The sequence below is a fragment of the Pelmatolapia mariae genome, linkage group LG12, assembly GCF_036321145.2.
Source record: "Pelmatolapia mariae isolate MD_Pm_ZW linkage group LG12, Pm_UMD_F_2, whole genome shotgun sequence".
NCBI lineage: Eukaryota > Metazoa > Chordata > Actinopteri > Cichliformes > Cichlidae > Pelmatolapia > Pelmatolapia mariae.
Window position 1 is genome coordinate 18262707 of NC_086237.1, and position 24030 is coordinate 18286736.

A 24030-nucleotide genomic window follows, 5' to 3' on the forward strand; every position below is an offset into this window, starting at 1 on the left:
GTTTAATGGTGCAGCGTGCAAAGATGGTGAAATAACTATCTATATATACCCTGCTTTGGCTAAAAATAAAGTGAATCAACTAATTGATATATATATATATATATATATATATATATATATATATATATATATATATATATATATATATATGATAATGAAATAACAATTATTTGCTATTTATTTATACATATAATATGTTTTTCATATTATGACGTCTTTTTCCCCAGTGTTTCTCATCCTCTCTTAGAAAAGATTAGAATAGCCTTTATTATCATTGTATATGTACAACTGTTTTCCGTTAAAGTCAGTGTGTTTGTATAAAGTGTTTGAGCGCAGTCCTTTATTTTGAAGATTTGGACCGGAAACAGAGGTTAATTGCGTTTAGCTGGACTGGTGGGCAAATTTCTGTGGACCTGCGGCAGAATTAAGTGAGGCTCTCAGTCAACGACCGTTTGGAAACCTGCATTCACTCTGGTAAGTCTCTGTCAGAGTCTCTTTCTTCGGTAGTTTGTATTCAGACGTGTCAGCTCGATAAAGAAGCACAAAGCTAAACTGAGCAGGCTTAGACTGTGAAAAAAAAAAGAAACTAAAAGTTTGGCTGCAGCCCGCCGAGTTCCCATGCTGCCGAGCTGATAGTTGCAGATTTTGGAGGAATGTGAAGAGGAATCAACCTGTTAACCTGTGAAAGGTTTTACGCAAGCAAAGAAAGAGATTTCTTTGAAAGTGATTCGAGGCAGCAGGAAAAATGTGTATTTGGTAAAAACATTTTTCTTAAACTTTTGTGTACTTTGTTAAAAACAAGCAAAAATGAAACATTTATGTATGTAAATCAAGTTGCATTTAAATACTGAACACCTGTGTTTTTTGCATGGGTTAAATATTAATAACTGAATATAGCATATAAGCTGTGAGCTGATTGGGAGTTTGTTTGAATGTATTGTGGATGTGAGAACAGGATAATCTTCTCCCATAAAAATTACACCAGCAGTTTACTCTTAATGCATTCCCAGCATAGTTCAGATACACAGGTTATGTGAAATGAAATGGTGACAAACCAAAAAAATAATAATAATCGATTGGCATGGCCTTCTGTCAACTGAAAATGAAACCAGGGCTGTTCTGAGTGATTCCTTCCACCCAGTAATGAACTGCTTCTCCCAATCGGCGTGGTTTCTTTTTCATTCATAAGGGGGTCACTGAATGCTTTTGAGTACGCATGTGATTACAGTCACATGCTCTGACCTTTGCAAATCACCAGATCGCAACTGAAGTCAACACCTGTATGACCCAGATGTTGGTGTCCACCACCACTATTATCAAAACACCAGATGAAGGAAAGTGTCCCTCAAGTACAGTTTCAAATACTTAGAGAATCAGTGCCGAAGAGCATGGAGGTCCAACTCCTTAATAAGATGCTTTATGCTGTTTTTCTTCTTTAATTTTCACTTTATCACTTTATAGCTTACTTAAAGTGCCAAATATATTATTATTACTCACTTGACAGTTTTTGGGGTTGGTGCGGTGGTTAGCACTGTTGCCTCAGGCAACAAGGTCTTGGTTTCAAATCCAACCTTGGGCCTCTCCTGTGTGGGCTCTCTCTGGGTACCCCCTGCCCTGTGACAGCCAGGAAAGGCTCCAGTCCCATCTGCAGCCCAGAATTGGATAAGTGGAAGATGTTGGCATGTTATGTTTTGTGTTTAAATTAATGAACATATTTCCAGCATGATGATAAAACAAACAAATGTGTAAAGAGTTTAAAACAACTATGAAACTAAATCAACACATCATTCAGTCATTAACATCAGCTTTTAAAGTCGCACACGTGGAACCCTTTCTCATTTATTGGGGAAAAAAAAAGAGTTCATATTTAATGGCAAAACCACCCCAAAAACATGGTACTGTTTATCTGTGCGTCTCAGTGGTGGTAGGATAATGTTCTAAAGACATGCAGCATGTTCTTTTTTTCTGTACCATCAGTTAATGATTCCAGATGTTTTCAACATTGTCTTCCCCAAATCCAGTCTTACTGCCACAATTGTGATTTTTTTTTTTCCCCACATAGAAAAATGTGAAGCTCCTCTAAGGAATATAAAAATAGTTTTTATAATTTTTCATCAGTGGACTCAATGATCAGCACAACCCGAAAGCAACGTCCTGGCATATTAAGAGTGCTGCGATTTCCACAAAGCAAAGATTAGATCACATTTTACATCTGTTTACTATCAGAAGCCTATCCCGGCAGCACCCACTGGGTAAGAGGCAGGACAGGTCATCTGCCTGTCAGAGAAACCTCTCAAATGCAATCACATGACCAAAAAATGGCGCGCTTGCTAACTTTAGAGTTTAGATTGAAGTGGAACTCGCAGAAGGAAAAGTCAATTGTCGTTGAAGACACTGCTGTAATCAAGCATAAGTCACCTGTCAGAGATGAGGAAGTCTGAATGAGTCCGCAGGAAGTACCATATTCTTTAGAACAAGAGCACTCAATAAAGACGCTGCTTACATTTGCATAAATCAATTTAGTACAGACACTTTTATTTTTTAAGAAGTTTCTTCGTCCTTGCATTCTGCATGCCACTGTACATGAACCTTTTTGCTTTATTTTATCTACATGATCTGTATTAAAAGGCCAGTGTTGGGGATAATGTATATATATGTAGAGGGTTTGTTTTGCTGCTAAACTTGCCCAAACTTTACAGGCTATATGTGGAAAATGTAAGCGAGGTACAGAGAAAAGGGGGCTGCTGTGAATTTTGTCTGTGGTCCAAGTTGAGGATAATTACAGTTGGAGAGAGTTTCAGCCCTAATTGTAGGTTTTCTGCCATTTTTGTTGTGTAAAATCACACCCGCTGTTCATTTCCACACGTTACATCTGCTTTCGTTTTAAATCATACTTCTAATACTTGCGTGTCGAGATTTTCGGAGGCAACATGTTTGGAGTTGTCCACATGGCCTCCTGCCATCTGTTTTGCATCCCCTTGTGTGTATTTGACAGTTACAGTGTTGAATGTGTCACCTGACGTTTGTAGTCAACCATTAAGAATTAACAAATACACCGGCTCAGTCATACGTGAGCTTTGACAGCATGTTGATGTTTGAACCTGGCGCTGCTTAGTTACCTGAAACCAGAAACGTCTGCAAAAGAATGCACAACTGTAGCTTTGTTTTCGAGAATCTCCGCTTGGCTTTAAGGGAATTCGAGACCCTGGGAGACTCCTGACCGTCTTGAGGAAAGTGGTGTTTTCTGCGTCCCGGATGTGTGGTCTTTCTCGTTTCCTGCTACAAGAGAAACGTCATTGGGACCGAGCGTGCATGTGTCTGTGTTCTTCACGCTTTGTTTAGGAATCACAGCCAGAAAACACCCGTGCGTTTCATTCTTTCTTTTTCCTTTCCCCCCCGCCGCTTGCCTGGCCGGCCTCACGTGTCCGTCTTGCAGTCCTCTCTCTTCGGGTCCCCTCCAACCAGAACTCTCTCCTCCCTGGGCACATGGAGCGTGTGCAGACTACACCGCTACTTCTGCTTCTGGTCTTCTGGTGCTGGCACAAAATGCTGTGGCCTGTCTCCCAGCTATAAAAACCTTCCCCCTCCTCCTTTGTGCCACCTCCTGTAGTTTTCTGGGTCAGGGGGGAGCATTCCCCAGCATTGCTCCCGTCACCACAAAAAAGCTCTGCAAGCTACTGTACAGAGCTCTTTTTACATTCTGTGTGATGCACAGAGCCAAATCGTTATCCGATGTTTCGTTTGACAACACGAACGAGGAAAGGAAACGGCAGCTTAAGCATCTCGAGCATTTCTGCCTGCCTGTCTAATGCAGAGGAAACTCTGTGCATGTGTGTTAAATAAGTCTTTGGCTGCTCTATAAAATCATTTACAGCCACCACAACCAATCTGAACAGAGCAGCAAATTCAATTCCACTCTTTCAAGCTCTTTGTTTATACTTGCAAGCTTTACTTAACTGTGCCGGTGATGTTGCCAAAATACATTCATGAATCCCGACAGCTTACGGCTGCTTCCTACAACACTGAAAACATATTAAAAGCTTATGATAAAGCCAGGTTTTGCAGTAATTCACCTGAACTCTAAAAACCACTCTTCCATACGCTTACATTTCCGCCCTTTTACCAAGAGTAAGACTTTTACTGTCGTTAACAATTCAATTGTACACATAAAAGTTTTGCTGGGATTTTGTGGGGATGGTGCAGTGGAGGGACGGCATGGCACAGCAAGAAGATCCTGGGTCTGAAATTAGTCTGTCACCTTTCTCTGTGGACTTTCTGTGTTCTTCCTGTGTCAGCTTTAATAATGGATGATTACTTACAGTTTCTTCCCACAGTCCAAAAACAATGTAGGGCGTTAGGTTAACTGGTGATTCTAAACTGGCTGTAGGTGTGAATCTGGGTGTCAATGTGTGTTAGCGGTGTGAGCAACCTGTCTAGGCTCTCCTGCGCAACATTGAATTGGATAAACAGAAGAAAATAGATGCATGTTATTTGGTTTTCTTGGTAAAACATGGACTTAAAAAAAAAAATTGACTAATCAAACTTGTGATCATCTTTAAAACATTTATTTCATCCCAGGACCCACATGTGGTTACTGGAGTCAAAATTTATGCACAAATTTGACTTGCAAAGAAGGCACACCAGGAAATGCGCATATATATATAACTACACAATTTTCTCCACAAAAGTTTAATTGATGCTCAGTTGTGTTTGAGAGCATCTTGCTGAAGTCAGTGGGAAGCTCTTCCAGTTTCACTGTGTTCAGGGAAAAGCTTTTGGTCTTACATCACGTTGCTTCAAGCCCGATCGCCTCTCTGCAAGTTGTTTCTTTGTTGCTGCTGATTTAGGGACTCCAGTAGGGTGTCATCTGGAAACCTAATGTTACAGCTGCAGTGCAGCATAAAACACACTGCCCCGGAGAGTGCTGGTGCTCAGTGTAGACCTGCAGTCGTGGCTGCATAGTCCAGATGTTTGTCTGGCCCAGCTCTGCAGTCAGGTGCTGTAGGATGTTGGAGGGCTGAGCTAAATTTGGTGATAGCAGCAACAATGAAATGTTTTCAGACTGTGCAGGGCACGCTGCGCTGTCCCACGGCTCATGCAGACTCGGGTCCTATTGCAGTGTTCAGCCTCTGAAAATGTCACAAGTCAGTACAGGGTCTATTCTTCTTCTCTTCTTATCCTCAGATCTCAGCAGTGACATGAATCTTTAGCAGTGTCTGCTGTGGCTCCTAGATCTTTCAAGCTTACAATAATTCATAACCTCACCATGCCATTTAAATTTTACTTTACTTTATTTAAGTTTTAAATTTTTTTTTTTTTACCACCTGCCCGGGATCATTTTTCCATGACACCCCATTAGTTTGATGGCAGTCGAAATGTTTGACGGTTATAAAGGAACATTGACGAGGTTGTAATTATTGATTACATGCCAGATTTTACTCAAAACCGGTTTTTGGTTGTTGGTTTTTTTTGTCTGTAATTTCAACATGCTGCGTTCCACTCATGTGTTTGTCATACTTCTGTTAGTGAATAGCTCTCGGTTATGTCTCCACTTGTGAGCGAGAGTAAACATGCACAGACATGGAGACCGACATGCCTGTCGTTCCCACGTGAACCTTTTTTTTTTTTTTTTGTTGTTGTGTGTGTTGCATTTTGGCATATACTCCACACACGGATGCCTTTACTTACACCAAATATAGTTTCGATCCGCTGTTACTGTTCAAACATCACAGCACTTACTGTGTGAACTGTGTGCACGTCTGTCACGAGTGCCCTGCTGCGATAGCAGCTCTCCGAATGACAATGTAGCCAAAAGCGCGCTCTCCCTGCAGGAACTGGCAGAGAATGAAGGTGCGTTTGTTTTCCTTCAGTATATTTTCACATGTGTTTGCCATTCCTTTTGTCTCCTGTCTTCTTGGGAGTAAGAGCTGGAAGCACAATGGTTCTTGTCTGGGCCTTGACAATAGCCATAATGAATGGGAGTGAGAGAGAAGGGAGGGCCGGGGAGAGAGAAAGACAGAAAGGGGCCACAGGAAGCTCTCTTCACACCACACTGTCATTTTTTTTTTTTTTTTTTTTTTTGATGTCACGTTTCATAAAGCCCGTTGTTTTCGATTTATTTACCTTGTGAAAGGACTCGAGGGGCTCACCAGCTGCTCTGTGGCTTCAGCAGGTGTAAAGAGGGAAGTGAACAGCTTTAGTTCACATAAATTGATGCTTAAAGCAGATTATAAATCCTTCTGAGGACGAGTGTGGCATTGCTTTGCCCGTGCAGGCTAGGGAAGCGGCGCAGCATCAGCCCCGGTTAAACAGGAGGGAGGGGGAAGCTATCCTCTCCAATTGGGCACTGGGGGAGAAAGTGGGTGAGAGGTTGAGGAGCGTTCAGGGAGGGGGGAGCAAATGTGGGAAAGGGGAGGTTTATTCAGAGAGGTGAATTCCTTGTGTGGTAGAAGATGAAGTGGTTGGCTTGAGGGGATGAAATTAGCAGTTTCAGGGAGAAGTCTGGTCTTGCACTTTGTTGGGAGTTTTGTGTGTGTGTGTGTGTGTGTGTGTGTGTGTATCATTTTCCCCTCCCCGTGTCTCCCTGATTCATTCAGTTCTGATATGAACAATAAAGTCTCTGGCAGAGAACCATTAGGGGTGGACCCAGCCCATCTCGCCACCAGCCCCCGTTGCTACTGTACACACCCTGAGTCTCTCTTTCTCTCTGGCGAATGAAAGGGTGGCAGAACATGACTGAGAGTAACCCCGGTGCCTGTTTCTGTTAAGCCAATCGTTATTACTTCCTGGTGTCTCTCCACCCCCCACCCCCCCACCCCCCACCCCCACAACTCTCTCCCCTGTATAGACCCAGAGTCTTTTCTTCTCTTATTCTCTCTCTCAGCTGTGCCAAGCCTGTGGTCCGCTGTGGCTGGGCCTTTTAAACCGGGCTCTTCAGGCTGGATTATTGTGTTTCAGAAGTGGAATGATAATTTTTTTTTTCTTTCGTATTTTCTTTTTTCTTTAGTATGTGGATGAACAGGGTGTAGGGGGACAGATATGTAAACATCCACTAGAGTTATCAGGATACTAGACTTGATACTCACACCCAGGAAAAAACTCGATTTATTCAATTAATTTTTCCCTTAAATAAATATTCAATATTAAGTATAAAGGTTAAGTGTAGAGATTTTATCCATTTTTAAAATTACTTAGATCATTTCATTACAAATTGTGAAGGTAATAAATACACACACACACAGACACACACACACACCACAAAGCAAACATCTAAGTAACTGAATTATTGTAGAAGAAGAGCATTATGGAAAACTAATATGAGGAGTATAAATGAACTTTGGATAAAGTGTAATATTAGTTATGCTAAAACAAAGATATTGTGAACTGATCACTGCCTGCATTTTAAAATGACGTCACAGCTACCACAAAATATGAAACACATTTTACTAAATTATTGTAAAGGTAGTTTAAAGTTAAAATTTATCATCTTGCCTGCAGCTTCTCTTATCCAGCGTTCCCACTGCATCCCTTTACCATGTCTTCTGTCTGATTCGGCTGCTCTGCTCTGGATTTCGCTCTGTATTTGCTTGGATTAGTTCTCCACACTGGACTCTCTGTTTGGGTCAGCTACCCTTCCCCCGCTGCTCTGCACAGCCAGAAACCCACCTGGTTGTCCATGTGTCCGTAATCTGCTCTGCTCAGTATTCAATCTGCAATTTGTTCAGCCTGCAATAATAATTCATATTTATCTAACTGCAGACTGCTAGCTGCTATGCTAATGATAACAGGTGGCTAATGGTAATTTCTAGTCATTTCTGATAGCGAAACAGCTAATGTTAACATTGTTGAAACAGTAGCTTTACTGACCTCTGAAATTCCTCCTAAAATGTTGTTCAGTGTTGCAAACCTGAACTGCTTCAGCGGTTAGTGAGAGGAGCTGTGTCTCTCGGTCTGACTGCACATGTGCTGTGAAGTTGTTTTAGCCACGGAGGGCAAAGTCGGCACTGTTTGCATTGGTACTGTTGCAAATGAGAAGGATGCATCTGCAGTTGAATAACTTGTAGGTAAATGAATGTACTCATTCCTTGTATTGCGTTCTTCCCATATAAAGCATAGGGACGCAGAGCTAGATCTGGCTTTTGTTTTTACTAGAGGTGGGAATCACTAAACACCCCATGATATGATACTGTCTCAAAACGGACAATAAGATATTGTTGAAATTGTAAACATTTTGCTATATGCATTGCAATAACATAAACCTAGCACAAAAATTAAGGAAATTTGTGTTTTCGTAATTTCTTTGTTGTAACCATGCTCCTTTAAATAAATCTTATACCCTTGGAAAGCCTGTTTATTTCCCTTAAATGGTGCCACGTTTGTAAGGAAAATGCATTTGGGGGTTGAGCAGCAGAGTTGAGTATGTGGTTTGCGGCCATGAAAATGTGCTAAATCTTCGTTGCCATTCAGGCTTGTTTGATGCCTTTTTATTTGATTGGATGATGAAAGTCTGAAGAACATGTAGAAGAATCATACATACTCAGAATAACCTGGCACCACCACCTCATGCTGGTCACCAGCTTGGTCACATACTCGTGTGGGACAGCATCCTATTCTTAAACCAATGTTTGTCACAAGTTAGTCAGTGTGATTGTGTTGGTCAGTCTAGCACGAACAGCGGACCCACGCTGATCCCAAATGTGTTCAGTGGGGTTGAGATGAGGACTGCAGGCAGCCATTCCTCTCCACTTCCAAATTCTGGAGGTAGTCTCTGATAAACCATCTTAGAAGATGTCGTTGTCATCTTGTCAGGTTGGTCAAAGAGTGTGGAGACATGGGAATGCCACTAGTTGCAGAATCTCATCTTCATTTCTCTGCATTGAGATTGCCTCCAATGATGACAAGCCTTGTTTTGTTTTTTTTCCAAGTGAGGCAGATGCCGCCCCACACCATCACACTGCCTCCACCAAAAGCTGTTACGCTATCGGTGCAGCAATCAGAATAATGTTCTCTGTGTCATATCCGCACTTTGAACCTATGATCCATATGGCATAGGCAGAATCTGGACTCATCACTGAACAGAACGTTCCTCCACATGTTGCCGTCACCAGCGCAAACTGGCCTGACGGTGAGGGGCTGTCATGGCAGGCCTTCTGGCAGCCCTATGAGCCCAGAGATTGTCTGTGTGCAGTTTGTTCCAGATTGTGTGGGTAGAGAGCCGTCGGCCATATTGTCCTGCAAACCTTGACTGCAAATCTGTAGAAGACTGCTCTCAGTTCCTAAGTGCTGACAGGGTGAGGAAACGCTCTTCTTGTTGTGTCATCTTCTCTTAGGACGCCCACTTCCTAGCCTGAATCTGACATCCCTTGTTTTATTGAACTTGGCCTTCAATTTGGAGATGGTGCTAGGGCTCACGCCAAATAATGCAGTTTAAGATATAAAAATGAACTGTGTTTAGAAAACATCGCAACTTTTGTAAATCACCCATAAAACTAACCACACCTATGAGCACTATTTAGGGATTGGACTCATGCGCTATTTCCCCTGTTTAGTGAATCTGGCCCCAAAACTGGTCGTGAGCGTGCAACAACTTCAAGCTCTAGACAACTATTTATCCACCACAAGTTGCAATCAGTCACAAATGTGATGAATTTCAGTACAGTCACCAGGTAGCCGCTGAGATTTTTGTACCTGTTGGAGGCTGCTGTCCTATTTTTACTTGTGTCACTCAGCTATTAGTTTGCTCTGAATTACGAGAGTGTTCTCGAGCTAAGTGCATCCAGTGTGCATCAGGTTGGCCCGCTTGTTCGTAGTAGTCTGAGTATTTTAATGTATTTTATAAAATATCGATACAATATTGCCTTGCAAAATATTGCAATACTATGCAATATTGATGGGGTATTTTCCTACCTCTAGTTTGAACAGATAAAAGTAGCTCTCAACTGACTGTAGTTTTGATCAAGTTCAAAGTCCAGGTCAATAAAGAAAAGTCCTGTTATTGCATCTACATTCGCATAAATTAGTCAGCATAGATAAAGATGTGCTTACAGTTCTCCATCACACCAAGAGCTTCAGAAGCATGACTAGTCTCAGATGCAACTGGCATGTCTTGTCAGTGCACCACCTGAAGATTTTTCCACTTTTGCTGGGCTGTAATTGCACCACAAATGAGCTGTATAAAGTCAGAGTGCAGCAGGCTTTTAAAGAGGGCCATTTTGAATTCAACTGCAGTGCTGCTGCACATCGCCATCATCACACTGATCATTCCTGATGATGTGACCCAAATCTCTTATTAAATCCAACACGCTGTTTGCCAAATGGAGTGAAGGGAAAATGTTGCTTTGCCTCCTTCTTGGTTAAAGTGATTTTCAAAGCCCTGAGAAGTCTACGGGGACACGTGGAGTTTAGCACAAAGTGCCACCCGACCATGAACTGAGCCTCCAACCACGTTGGTTTTACAATCATAAGAATGTATTTACAATTAAAGCATTAAAGTAAATAAAAGGCAATAATAAGAAAGGAAGCAAACTGACCTCAGGGTCTTCAAGGACAAAAACAATAAAACAAACCCCCCACTCTTGATAGAAAGCAAAAAACCCCCACTAAGCTCTAAGTTGGAACAAAAGTACAACACCTAAGCTCCCTGGCTGGCCACAAAACAGGAGAAAATGTGCATAAATTGCAGAAAGCCCTTAAAAAGTTTCCACTAACATGCAAAGACACCAAGGCCCCACAAGTTTGCCACTTTCACCTCCCGAGATCACTGTAGTTCTGTGTTTTTTGGTGTTTTTTTCTGCTTAATCCAGCAACCACACATCTCAGGGCTCACCAACCAAACAGCATGGAGGTCTTGCTGCTGGAGCGATATGTGTAGTTTCACAAATGAGCAGAATAGAATAGAAAAGCCTTTTATTGTCATTGTACATGTAAAACAAAATCGTGGATGATCAGCGTGTTGTTCAGGTGTGGAAGACCTGGAGCAGAGGGTGAGGGAGAGAGCAGCTCTCGTTCAGGAAGAGGCCAAAAGGTCAGTGAACGTAGCGGCGATCATGACTATTATCTTTTTTCTTTTTCTTTTTTTAGAGGTGAATTCAGTCTCATACCGCACTGTAAAAAAGAGCACACTCTGAGCAGACACTGGAAGCCAGGTAATCTTTGGAGCCATAAATCAAACAAATTGAAAAAAATCTGGTCTGTGAGGAAGAAAATGAGGTGCTAACTTTGGCCTTGGGATTTTTAAATTCCTTTTTTTGTTTTAAATTGTTTTTGCAGCTTTATGTAAACAGATTAATCATTAGTAAAAAATAATCCCCGGCTCCCAAACAAGGTAGACATTTCTTTTAGTGCTAAACTTCCCCGCAACACAGATTAATGAAAAAATAAAAATATATAAATAAAAGTCGTGCAAAGACAAAGCTCTGCATCAAATTTATCAGATACACATCAAGTTTAAAAAGAGAAAGAAAGAAGCAGAATCCACACAGAAAACAATACAAAAAGCTTCAGTGTTAGTCTGCTACTCTATATGCTTGTTGTTGTTTTAAAGTAGCAGCAGAGTTAACATCTGTCCCTATGCACCATGTAATTTTCTTCCTTTTGACTGCTTATTTTTCCTTTTCTACATCCTGTCTCCTCAGCTATGCATTTCCAGGAGTGGTTGCGGTCGCTTCGCTCCAGCGCAGGACTTAAAGGCTCCGAATCGGAGGACTTGTGGAGTCTTCTGCCATCTCTGCCTCTCTCCTCCTCCTTCTCCCTGTCGCCCTCCTCCGTGCTCGGTTTAGGAGCCTTGGCCTCCATCACAGCGTACTGGCTGGTGACCCGTCCTCGACCCATGCGCCCTCCCTGCGATCTTAAAGCCCAGTCTGTGGCCGTTAACGTGAGTGAGGCACGGCTATTGCTGGCTTAGGCGTGTGTTAGCACGCTCTGCATTGCTGCAGGGCTGTCAGTGACAGGGTGGTGTTTATTGCAGGGAGATCCCAGCTGCAGGCGATCGGCGATCCTCAAAGATGACACTCTGCTGGAGTTTTACTATGACGACACCAGGACGGCCTACGACATGTTCCAAAGGGGCCTGATGATCTCAGGTGATGCACACATTCACACACACTTCATTAAACACTCTCCTAGTGATGGAGAAGTCGGTGTGAAACCGGACAGAGTAGAGGAAAACTGGAAAGTGGATTGATAGCAGAACTATCAGCAGACTTTCTGAGCTGACAGAGCGGTGTTGTGTCCTTCAGGAAGTGGCCCGTGTCTTGGCTTCAGGAAGCCGGGTCAGCCCTACGAGTGGATCTCCTACACTGAGGTCTGGCATATCGTTACTTCTGTGATTCATCCCAGTTATCTCAGCACTTCCATGTAATGTGTTTGATCTTTACTGTTTGTTCACTGAGAGCCTCTAATCCTTCAGGTGGCTGAGCAGGCGCAGGTGCTCGGCTCTGGCCTGTTGGCTAAAGGCTGCCAGCCGAACCCGGAGCAGTTTGTTGGGATCTATGCACAAAACAGGCCAGAGGTATGGACCTCCCACTGCTCTGTGGTGTGACAGCTCATCCCACTCTAGTTTGCCTTTGATCTGAAATTTATTAAATAACTCACATCTCCACGGAGGTTTTGTGGATGATGATTCTACCCTCGGAGCTCAGCATTCCCTTTTAAACACATTTTGAAAATTGAATTTATGATTTCCTTTTTTTTTTTTTTTTAATCCATCTATTGTGAAATTGTGTTTGCCTTTATTTATATTGCCAGCACGGTGCTAGTAGTGAATGTGGGTCTCCAGGGCAGCTAATATTGGAGAGTGTCTCATTTTATTTTAATACACTTGTCGGACAAGGCAATTATTGCCGTAGTAAAAGACAATTTTCTGCTCTATTAGAGCCCCTAACCCTCTCATTTGACCGATCTACACCTTGAGTGTTGTTTATGTTGTATATGGGTTTATAAATATGAAACCACGGTAAAGTGGATCCCAGTCCCCAAGTCATTACCTGGGAATGACTTGGGGACTGATGAGGAGTGTAACAGTGCTGCTTTGTCTCCCTCTGCTGGTTAAAGTGGATCATCTCAGAGCTGGCCTGCTACACCTACTCCATGGCAGTGGTGCCTCTCTATGACACGCTGGGACTGGAGGCGATGGTGCATATCCTCAACCTTGGTGAGAAAACCTTCACATTAAAATACACAGTCCAAAAATGAAAACGTTTCACATATGGTGTCAAACGTGAAGCCTTCATCACATCAGACATACAAACTGCATATGGATATTTTGCCCTTTGAATAAAGAAAATATTGGAGAAGGAAGAATATCATCGTGTACAGAATATGCTATAAATATCAGAAGTACTACAGGCATAAAAATACCCTTTACTAGTAAAAGTCCTGCATTAATCATTGTCACTGTTATTACTGAAAAACTGCATAATTCTACCTCTTATAGGCTTTTTAACTTGATTTGAACTCTCAAAGAAGAACTTCCCAAACATTTACAAAATGCTGACACAGTAGATCCTGTTGTTGTTTTTTTCCTTCCTATGTAAACAACTAATAACCAACTAATAACTAAACTAAGCATTTCTATCTAAATGCATAGAAAATATTTCTTCCAGCAGAAGACTGGTACATTGTGGTCACTACAATACTAAGTTAGGCTGTGGGTGGATCTGTATGAGTCAGTTGGTACAAAAGGGGCTGAAAGTGCCACCACTGACACCCTGAACCGTTGATAAAAGGCAGGATTAAGTTGTATTTTTGTGTCGTTTACGTCAAATTCTCTGACCCTACAACCTAAATGTAGCAGAGGAAACTGAGACTCTTCAGATTAGGCAACGTTTTTTCTGATCTTATTTATCAAAGTTTGGTGAGCTTATGCAAACTGCAGCCCCAGTTTTCCTGCTATTAGCTGACAGGAATGAAACGCAGTGTGGCCTGTTTTAAGGTGGGCTGTGTGAACGTGCAGCACAGCGTGTTCAGAGCATCTCTTCTACATACCTTGGTTGAAATAGGTGGTTATCGGAGTTGCTCCTGGTTTCCTGTCGGCTCAAAGCAGTCTTGCCTCTTGTCTGACCTCTCACATCAACATTTTCACCCAGAGAACCACTGCTCGCTGGATATTTTCCACTTTTCCAGACCATTCTCTGTAAACCTTAGAGATGTTTGTGTGGGAAAACCCCAGCAGATCAACACTCAGACCAGCCCATCTGGCACCAGCATCCATGCTGCAAAGTCCTTAATGTCTACGTGGCTACAAACACTGAGATGCTGCCATAGATGCTTGTGTAAATGAGCAGGTGTACCTTATAAAGTGGCTGAGTGTGTATAAAGATTAAACAAAGCTAGGGCTACACCTGATCACTTGAAGTAAAAGTAAACCCGCCTGCTCAGTTTTAGCTGTTCCTGAGCAGCAGTATATGCGTGCGAGTTCAAAGAGGTTTGATTTGTTCTGACAGGAGAAATATTTGAATGTGAAAAATGCGATCATCCTGGCTTCATTAGTTCAAAGTGAGATTGTGTTCGGTAGTCCTTTTGAGACGGGCAGAAGAGCCGAGTGGAAAAAACCCACAGATTTCACACTTTGATGAGAACATTTCTTCACAAACTTTCTGTGTAAGTGTGTGCTCGGTGCTTTTTTAGCGGAGATCTCTGTGGTGATCTGTGACCGGGAGGAGAAGGCGGCATCTCTGCTAGAGAACAAGGAGAAGGGCACGACTCCGAAGCTGTCCTGCCTCGTTCTCTTTAACGACTTCAGCCAGGCCTTTGTGGAGAGGGCGAAGAGCTGTGAGGTGGAGGTTTTAAAGCTGGAGCAGCTCATGGTGAGTTGGGGTTGGGGTGGGGGGGCGTAGCCATTTAAATGTAGCCCCTTTTAATCGACTCATCGTTGTTGATGTGCAAATTGATACGAGCAACTCCTCTCTGTCCACATCTTAGGACATCGGAAGGAGGAACCTCAAAGATCCTGTGGTGAGTTTGTCATCTCTCAGAGCTGCTCACGTAAAAGGCTGATCTCCCCCTTCCTAAACACTGGCGTGACAGCTCTGTCGTCGCTCCTGTCCAATAGGATATCATTAACACTCACTCATAAGCAGGGGCTTAAATTGAGAGCGGAGGAAGTCCGTTGTCATGTTCTCATATTTTATTGCTGCCCTCTGTAGCCACCCCAGCCTCAGGATCTGGCCGTGGTTTGCTTCACCAGTGGAACCACAGGTACCGTCTGATCTCATAAGCCTCTCCGTAATTATCCTTCACTCACATCATTAGAGAAATGCCCTTCAGTGCCCACTAACAACCACTCTTTATGGCACCGCTGCAGTTTCCTTTGCTGCGCAGGGGCACTGCAATAATGTTTTGTTTATTTACCCAGGGAAGCCCAAGGGAGCCATGATCACCCACGGCAACATCGCCTCCAACACTTCCTCTGTCATTAAGATCCTGGAGGTCTGTCTACACTTCCACCTCGTTGTCTAATTGAGAACAGCCTCACAGCTACCGTCGCTTCCCATTTGCTTGTGTCTGCATGTCTCCAAACTGTCCCCCTCCCCGCTGTGTCTAATGGTATGATTAATTGGGTGTTTGATTGCTCCTGTCGCTGCGAGGTACTTTAACTAATTGCCCCTGCATAAAGATTCTGCCATACAACATGTTTGATTGCCTGCGAGGCTTCGCCGTATGCCGCTGCCTCAACCTAATCTGTCCCCTGTGCTTTTTTTGCTCATTTCATTTCTCGTTTTTCTCTCAGGGCTCGTTTGAGATCCAGCAAGACGACGTGTCGATCTCTTACCTGCCGCTTGCCCACATGTTTGAGAGAATGATTCAGGTAGTTGATCCTCTTCTCACATGCTTTTCTGTCTTTCTTTCTTTCCTACTTTTTTGTGTATAAACCCTAAATTAAATCTGTTTCTATTGCAGGTCTCCATGTTCTGCTACGGGGCCCGAGTAGGATTTTACCAGGGGGACATTTCTCTTCTTATGGATGACATTAAAACTCTGAAGCCTACCTTCTTTCCCGTCGTGCCTCGTTTACTCAATCGCATCTATGACAAGGTCAGCAAACGCATTACCCGCTCCTCATTTTCTTTTACAAGGTGCAAAGTGCAGCAGATCCACCTGTTAGTAAAAATCATGCACCAGTATAGCTCACTGGCATCAGCAGGCAGCCCGTGTGCCGTAAGGCCATTGCATGGGCCTGGGTTTAATCCGTCATGAGGCTATTTTCTGCCTGCCTTCCCACTGTCCTTTGTCCACTGTTGTATTGCAATAAAACCGAAAAGCAAAAAAAACCCCATAAAATAGACTGATTTAAATCTAGATTGATCTTCCTTTTAAGGTAACGTTCTCGTGCACGTCCTCCAGTGTGACTTGCTCTTTTTTAGATTGCTCCTTGGTGTGGTTAGAAGTCCCGTTAAACCCACAACACTTGCGTGCTCAGTGATGTCAGCACATACCTCAAATTTGCGCAGAGAATTCACCTCAGTTCTGTTTTATTTATATAGCGCAATAGGTGTCACGTCAAGGCCCTTTTTATTTTAAGGCAAAGGCCCTACGACAGAAATACTAAGACTGAGCACTTTGCATATGTAACAAGGGGAAAACGCTCCAAACAGGACTTCTGCTGACTTATCTAAAAATAGCCAATCCAATATTTTTTACCTTGTATTAAGAAGGCCGCCATAATCCTGGGTGTGTTTCTGTTTTTTGTACATTCTCGCCAATTTTTTTTACATAGATCCTGGGTTCGGTGACCTCACCATTTCGAAGAGCTCTGCTCAACTACGCTGTGAAAAGAAAGCAGGTGGAGCTCAGCAGCGGGGTTGTACGTAACAACAGTCTGTGGGACAAACTGGTGTTCAACAAGATCCAGGTCAGTGGCTGACAGCTCCGCGTGGATCATATACTTTCTCAGCCTGTTGCTGCTGTTTACATTCATATGTAGGTTACTCATCCATATGCTTGGCTCTGCAGTGGCCTCCTCTGAAATCAGCCCACAGAACATCTTTTCTTCTCTAAACTTCACTATTAAGTGCCATATTTTCTGAAAATCCCTGACTTTGCAGTTGTCCTCGTCTGTGTTTTGTAGCACTTAACACGGTGGTACATGTAGACAAGCAGCCCTGCAAATAATCAACAAATTTGTATCCAAACTTTACAAGAGAGGCACAACTATTCCAGCAATCGGTGCCAAAATCACCCGGAGCATATTGGCCCTGTGGGAGTGTATTGGAGAAGCACGCGTGCAGGCAAACAAGGACTGAAAGATTTTGGCTTGGTGTGATCAATACAGATGGGAAAATATGACCAAGGTTGAATATGATTTAAAATGGGAATGAGCTCGCATCCACAATATGATTGTGTTTGAACTGCTTTGCATAAATGCTTCACCGTAGGAACTTTTTTTTTTTTTTTTTTCAGGAGAGTTTAGGGGGTAATCTGAGGTTTGCATTGACCGCTTCGGCACCGATCTCCCCAGCAGTGCTGTCCTTCCTCAGAGCCACTCTGGGGTGTCTGATATTTGAGGGTTACGGACAGACCGAGTGCACAGCGGGCTGCACGTTCTCTATGCCAGGGGACTGTAGCACAGGTAGGAAACGCTCTTCTACTGTCAGGTGTTCAGGGTGGATGCCGTTGTGGTTTCTCCTGTTAACAGCAGGCGTGTGTTTGTGTCAGGTCATGTTGGTGCTCCTTTGCCCTGCGCCATGGTGAAGGTGGTGGACATCCCAGAGATGAATTACTATGCCAAGAACGGAGCGGGAGAGGTCAGCCAGCGCAAAGATATGAACACATTTTTACCTATCAGCGGATGCTGTGTGGTGACGTCTCACTGCTTTGTCCCGTTAAGATTTGTATTCGCGGCCCCAGCGTGTTCAGAGGCTACCTGAGGGATCCAGAGAAGACAGCTGAAGCCCTGGACAGCGACGGCTGGCTGCACAGCGGGGACGTGGGCCAGTGGCTTCCAGTAAGATTAGACACACTAACTAGCCTGTATGAGTCAAGTGACTTTGTGTTAACACACTTGTTTTTGTCAGAATGGGACCCTGCGCATCATTGATAGGAAAAAGCACATCTTCAAGCTGGCACAAGGAGAATACATCGCTCCGGAGAAGATAGAAAACGTCTACATGCGTTGTGTCCCTGTACTCCAGGTGTTTGTGCATGGAGACAGTTTACAGGTACGACACATTTTAGCTTTCTTATCCAAAGTGAAGTGTTCTCAGAGGCACGGTTTGATGTTTCATTTTGTCTTGCATTTCTTGTTATCAGTCTTATTTAATAGGGATAGTTGTCCCTGACCCAGAGGTGTTTGTTGACTGGGCCAAGGATCGGGGATTTGTGGGGTCCTACGAGGAGCTGTGCCAAAATCCTGTAGGCCTAATTCTGGAATATAACTTTCATCTGATTAAAGTCCTCACAGGAGAATTAAATGGAAACTGGTTCTGTCTTCAACAGGATGTTAAGAAGGCAGTTTTAGAGGACATGAGCGCTGTGGGGAGGGAAGCACGGCTGAATTCGTTTGAACAAGTGAGCAAACTCATCGAGGTTCAAACACACAAGTTACAAAGTGGCTGAACTTAACTGATTTCGATGCTTCACCTTTCTGTCTCAGGTGAAGGACCTTTACCTGCATCCAGAGATGTTTAGTGTCGCCAACGGCCTTCTCACGCCCACCCTGAAAAGCAGGCGCGCCGACATCCGCAGACACTTTCAGGAACAGATTTCAAGCATGTACAGCAAGAAGGCAAACTAACTCGACTCAGTAACTCGCAGACGCGACACCCGTGGGTCAGGGGTGTCCAATAAAAGAACAAAAACGGGACCTGGGAGTGTATAGCCTGCAGTGCCTCATCTCAAACCCTACAGTTCGTTATATCTGGAATATTATTTTGTTATCCAGAAATTTGTCATCCACCTGTGATCACATCTCTCTCTTAACTCCAGACAAGGAAATTGAGTGGATCCATATTTGCCTTACAGTCATTGTCACTAATAAGATTTTACATGGACATTATCATTGTTTAGTTGCATAGAGGAGAAGCACAGACGGTATTAGGAAGAACTGATATTAACTTTGATCCTTTTATTTACACTGCACTGTTGCTTTCCCAAGCAAAGATTTTGAAAGGGACTCTTTATGTGCACTTACGGCATTGTTCCTCCTAGACGTTGCATTAACTGTAGGTTCGTATTTTATGGTTGTTGGGTCTTTGCATCACCGTCACATAAGCTTCTGATGAATATGTTTCATCTTAGTGACTACTTCAAACCACTGACTTCACCTCAAGTTAAACAATTAATATGAATGAGCGGTGAATGGGGGGAAAAAATGTAAATAATGCTTATTGTGATTTGTAAACAGGATTTGACTAATGCCAGTAAATAAAGATTAGTAATTGACGTGTTTGCATCATTCAGTTCATAAAAACTCAGGCATGTGCAGAAGCGCACACACACAAATCAACTCATGAAGACAACAGCAAAATAGTCACTGGTTGCTTTTCTTGCATTTTGTTTATTGCATGATGATAATGAAGCAGAAAATATTATCTGACGTTATTTAAAAACTTACACAATAACCCAATCTGATCACAAAGTATTCATTTAGGTATATTTAAAAAAAAAAAAAAAATCAACCATGACTATAACTTAAACTTAGAAAAGCACCTTCATTCATCCAGTTATTGGCGTGTAATCAGACAGTCTGCATTGCAGAACACAAAGACGAGCAACCGGCTAAGCATTTCCTTCAGTAATTACACAATAAAAAGCCACAAAAAAATAAATAGTCAACATACTTGTAACTTCAAGTTCACTAATGAGTAACATTCAGTGTGTGTTTACATTACTATGTAGTGTAGTTATCATGCCAAGGCTCTACCTGATGGAAAGTGGAAACAAAGGCATGTGATGAGAGCATGATTTGGTCCAAAAAAAAGAGATGCTATAAAACATTTGTCTTCCAACCCTGATGTAGAGGATACAGAGAAAAATACTTTTTTAAGGCTGCCAACAATGTGTGAGATTCTTCGCTAACACACACTCTAACCAACAATAGAACAAAGGATGGATGGTGTGAACAAAAGGAAAATATGGGTCACTTTATTTCCACTAGAGGGCGCACCAGCCTTTGATTTTTTTTCTTTCTTACTTGTGGGGTTTAAAAAACAAACAACCTGGATATGTCTGAAGCATGAGTGGTCGACCTTTCAACACCACTCCGTGTTACACCGTTTTTAATGTTATATCCAAAGTCAGACATGTTATCACAGATGAGCTAATGTGTTCTGATGAACCCCAATAAAAAGCCCTCACACAGAATGGCACAGAGCTAAACTCACAGATTACCAGAAAAGACCAAAATTTTTAAACCTACACTACATTACATAACACCTTCCAGTGTAATTTCAAAGTTGGATAATAAAACTATATTTCACACACTGCTGCCAACAAGGCAGATGTGACTAATAGAAACATTTTCTTGCTCACTTTACACATTAGAAACAAATGGTTATAGATACCTCTGAAACCATGAAGCGTAACCTTGTTAATTAGTTCTGACAAGATCTGTCTGATTCCTTTACTAAAAGAAAATAAAAATAAACGACAACATATTGGCTTATAATGTTGCACTTGGCTGATGGCTTAGTTAATGTGGCATTCAGCTGCTTTGAGTTGCTGAGATGATGAAAGATTAGGGTGTAGTGCAAGAGCAATTGGGGGCGGGGATGAGGCCGCAAGGAAACAAATGGATAATCAGGTTTAGGCCACTGCTGTCCGTTTGAACTCTGGAGGAGCTTGAAGAGAGTGCAATCCATTCAGAGAGGCATGAAAAGAGCCCGTTTTCGTATTTTCCTCACTCAGTCGTCGGCGACAATGGACAGAGCACGCAACTCGCTGAGCTTGGCCTCCGTCTCCCTCTCCCTCTGCTCGTCAGTCAACCCTGCCTGGTCGATCTGGTCTGTTAACTCGCTGAAAATCTTGTACATTTCGGTGAAATAGACCACCTGGTGGGTAGAGAAGGAAAAATAAAAACGTAAGTCTGTCCTCTGATGAAAATGGGAACAGGTCGATCCACAGACCTCTCAGGGAACACCAGAAACCAAAATCTGAACACCAAATACAGTCTAATCGTGTTTTTACTTACAAGTGTGAAGCTGCTGTTCTCATACTACTTCAACCCTGCTAATGAGAAGTGACTTGAGAGGAGAATGGGGAGCCCACAGATATCAAACAACTCTGACAAAGCCCCAAAACCCAGCACTTCAGTGGGTAGTGACCCTGCTTTTCTCTCCCAATCTGAACAAGAGATAGAGAGTGTTCACTGAAAGCTTTCTTGACACTTCCCACCCCTGCTTCTTCCCCTTAGTTCATGAGTCAGGCTCCCTAGAGAGTTGCTTTGATGATTAATAGACTTTAATCACATTACAAGACTCCAGAAGAGTGGGCAGAGAATGAAAGTACTGGGAAATACAACCCCTTAAAACCCACACACACATCTCAATATTTATTCATGCAGCGATGCATACGATGCCATGCTCCTTAAGGGGGGGACGACACCAACTTCTCTAAAATTGCACGTGTTCCCTTGCAACAAGACCAACCGAGAGACCCGTGGGAAAAGTTTACTGTTTCACTAAAAGGGTCACAACAGAACGAGAATTTTGCCATAAGCAGACCAGACACTGCTTCTAAACCACCTTATACAAGCCTTTTTAAGTGCTCCGCCTGAAAGACCTTTGCATGTTTATACCAATATGTGCCACCTAAACCACATGAGTGGGCTATAAGTATTGGGTTACTGCTGCTTGTGGGGGTAAAGCGGATATGTTTTTTTCCCAAAAGTGGCTTGTTGAAAGGGCCATCGGAAATGTCCATATGAACTGTGATGATAATGTACACCAGATCAGTGTCTAGGCGCCCTCTGTAGCAAAGACTACCATTACAATTAGTCAAGTCACCACGAGGAGTAAACGCAGGCTCACACAGCTGACCACCTACCCCCAAAAAAAAGAAAGAAAAAAAAAAGCTTGGGGTAAAACAGAGCCATTTTAACATACCATACTCCCAGCTGCTTAATATTTACATGGAGAGGTCACACTTTGACCTTTGACAACAAAATGAATAATTTAAGTTGGATTCGATTCCGTAAACACAGCGTCCACTGTAAGAGAAGCAACTAAAAAAAAAAAAAGATGAATAAATGAAGACAATGCCTCACTTCATCAACATCTGTAGAAACTGACAGGTCAGGTGGTGTCTCCCTCTGACAGTTGCTGGACAGGACTTGTTATAGTGAAACTGAAGCCTCACAACAAAGACTCCCTTTATTCTTTTTCCTTCTGCTGCTGGACGCTGAGCAGCAACAAGCGGCTGGGAGAAAAGGGTGTGGAGGACCAAATCAAGCACATGCAACAAGCACTGGGGACGAGGTCCGCTGACCACCCACACATGGCTGTGCAAATGTGAAAACGTTCATTCATGTGTGTGAATTATATGAATAAATATAAAGCTGCAAGAATGAAATGGCTAGCGTGCCTAATGGGACCTCTTGCACCGGACAAAAACAGGTAAGATTTATTTAATGCTTCAAGATAAAAGATGAGGGGAAATACTATATGTCTGCTAATTTGCTAAGTTCAAAGTGCATCACAGAACTCCATAATTGTCATTAGGTCTGGGATAATCTAGTTTACTTATTAGGATTGTGCCAGTGGCTGTCCCAAGGAGGAAATGACATGGCCAGGCAGGTCTGGGGTTAGTGAGGGGGACATAGTGGCGCTAACTTGAGACACCCAGCTGCTTTAAGAGAAGCTTCAGGTTAGAGGAAGGCTTGCAGGGCTGCAGTGGAGCCAGACAGATGAGGCCTTCCTCAGCTAAACACAGCAGCGTGGGCCGTCACTGAGGGTTAATCACATTAGAGCAACGTTGAGGGAGACAGACTGCCTAGGTTATACACACCCTTCATCAGATATTTTATGCACAGTTTAACCGACGCTCAGAGAGTGGAGCAGTGGGTGGGTGGGAGGGAGGGTGGCTGTCTGCAGCTGTGAGAGGTTTGTTGGGTGTGCATTTAAAGGTGATGGAGGTCACTAACCTGTGCCCGGATGAGAGCCTCAAAGCTGGGCTGGAAGTAGTCGATGCGGCTTTGGTAGAACTTGGGCATCTCGTCCAGGAGCTGCTTGTTCTTGGCCTCGAAGTCATCTTTGACCGGTCGGAGTTCCTCTTTTGCCTGTGATGTCGGAGAGAAAGAGCAAAACAAAAGAACTGGTCACTGAGGGTTCAGTTCTGACTTTGAGTTACATTCTTTCATTTCAATGCGATGCAATACACACTACACATTAAGGATTCGTTCGCTAAAATATGCTTAAGGAGCTACAGATTAATACCTACAAAGCGAAACAAGTTAGTCTGAAGTGAATTCACTTCTTGAGCCATCATTTGTCTTCTTCTCTTATTGTTCTGAAAGATATTTGCTTAATTCCCACGGAGAAGCAGTGCAAAAAAAAGGCTGTAATCACGACCAAAGTGAGGAGGAGTGGGTAATGTGGGCAGACTTGGCTGTGAGTGGACTCCAGCACCACTGATCTGTGTGTGAATGTATTAGTGGGTAGTCTACTGTAGGCATGGAGTTATGGAATGCACAATGAATAAGTGTGAGAGGGTGAGAATTTTTATTAAGGGGAAGGGGGAGTTGCTATATTCAAACTGAAACATATTGTCTTTCAGCTGCATTATGATATGCTCTCTTCACTTTAGTTTTATTTACACATGCCAGCTGTAACTGAAATGGCGTACAAGTGTTTTGTCAGGATCATTTCTTTAAGTGCACAGGGACTCAGAGGGCATGGATGTAGGGGCTTCTTCAAGGCTTTGTTCCCCTGACAGTGCTTTTCTCAATGTGTGTGGGTGGCTCACCATGTGAGGATGTGTTAGAAGCAATAGCATAGGCAACACTGCAGCACTATCTGTGAATGTGTGCTTCTGTAGTGGCCTCATGGTGTGTGTGTGTATATGTGTATGTGTGTGTCTACAATTCTCAATTACGTGCCT

The 24030-nt window shown here is 43.0% G+C and overlaps 2 protein-coding genes across 2 annotated transcripts in view; one reads left to right on the forward strand and one right to left on the reverse strand.

Moving 5' to 3' along the window:
• Positions 1-375: 375 nt before the first annotated feature.
• On the forward strand, positions 376-19377 carry acsl2 (acyl-CoA synthetase long chain family member 2). The gene is made up of 20 exons (XM_063489195.1): positions 376-474; positions 11634-11872; positions 11966-12080; positions 12237-12301; positions 12407-12508; positions 13051-13150; positions 14626-14804; positions 14920-14952; positions 15144-15195; positions 15353-15426; positions 15728-15805; positions 15898-16032; positions 16715-16849; positions 17398-17566; positions 17653-17741; positions 17825-17941; positions 18012-18155; positions 18247-18348; positions 18433-18504; positions 18590-19377. Exons 2-20 carry the CDS (start codon positions 11636-11638, stop codon positions 18728-18730), a joined length of 2139 nt encoding a protein of 712 aa, XP_063345265.1. The 5' UTR covers positions 376-474; positions 11634-11635; the 3' UTR covers positions 18731-19377.
• A 103-nt stretch (positions 19378-19480) lies between these two features.
• bin3 (bridging integrator 3) overlaps positions 19481-24030 on the reverse strand; it is a 32488-nt gene continuing 27938 nt past the window's right edge. Inside the window, exons 8-9 of the mRNA XM_063490583.1 lie at positions 23075-23209; positions 19481-20984 (exon numbers count right to left, since the gene is read on the reverse strand). Of these exons, the coding sequence (XP_063346653.1) occupies positions 20838-20984; positions 23075-23209 (282 nt within the window). The 3' untranslated portion in view covers positions 19481-20837. The remainder of the gene's footprint in view (positions 20985-23074; positions 23210-24030) is intronic.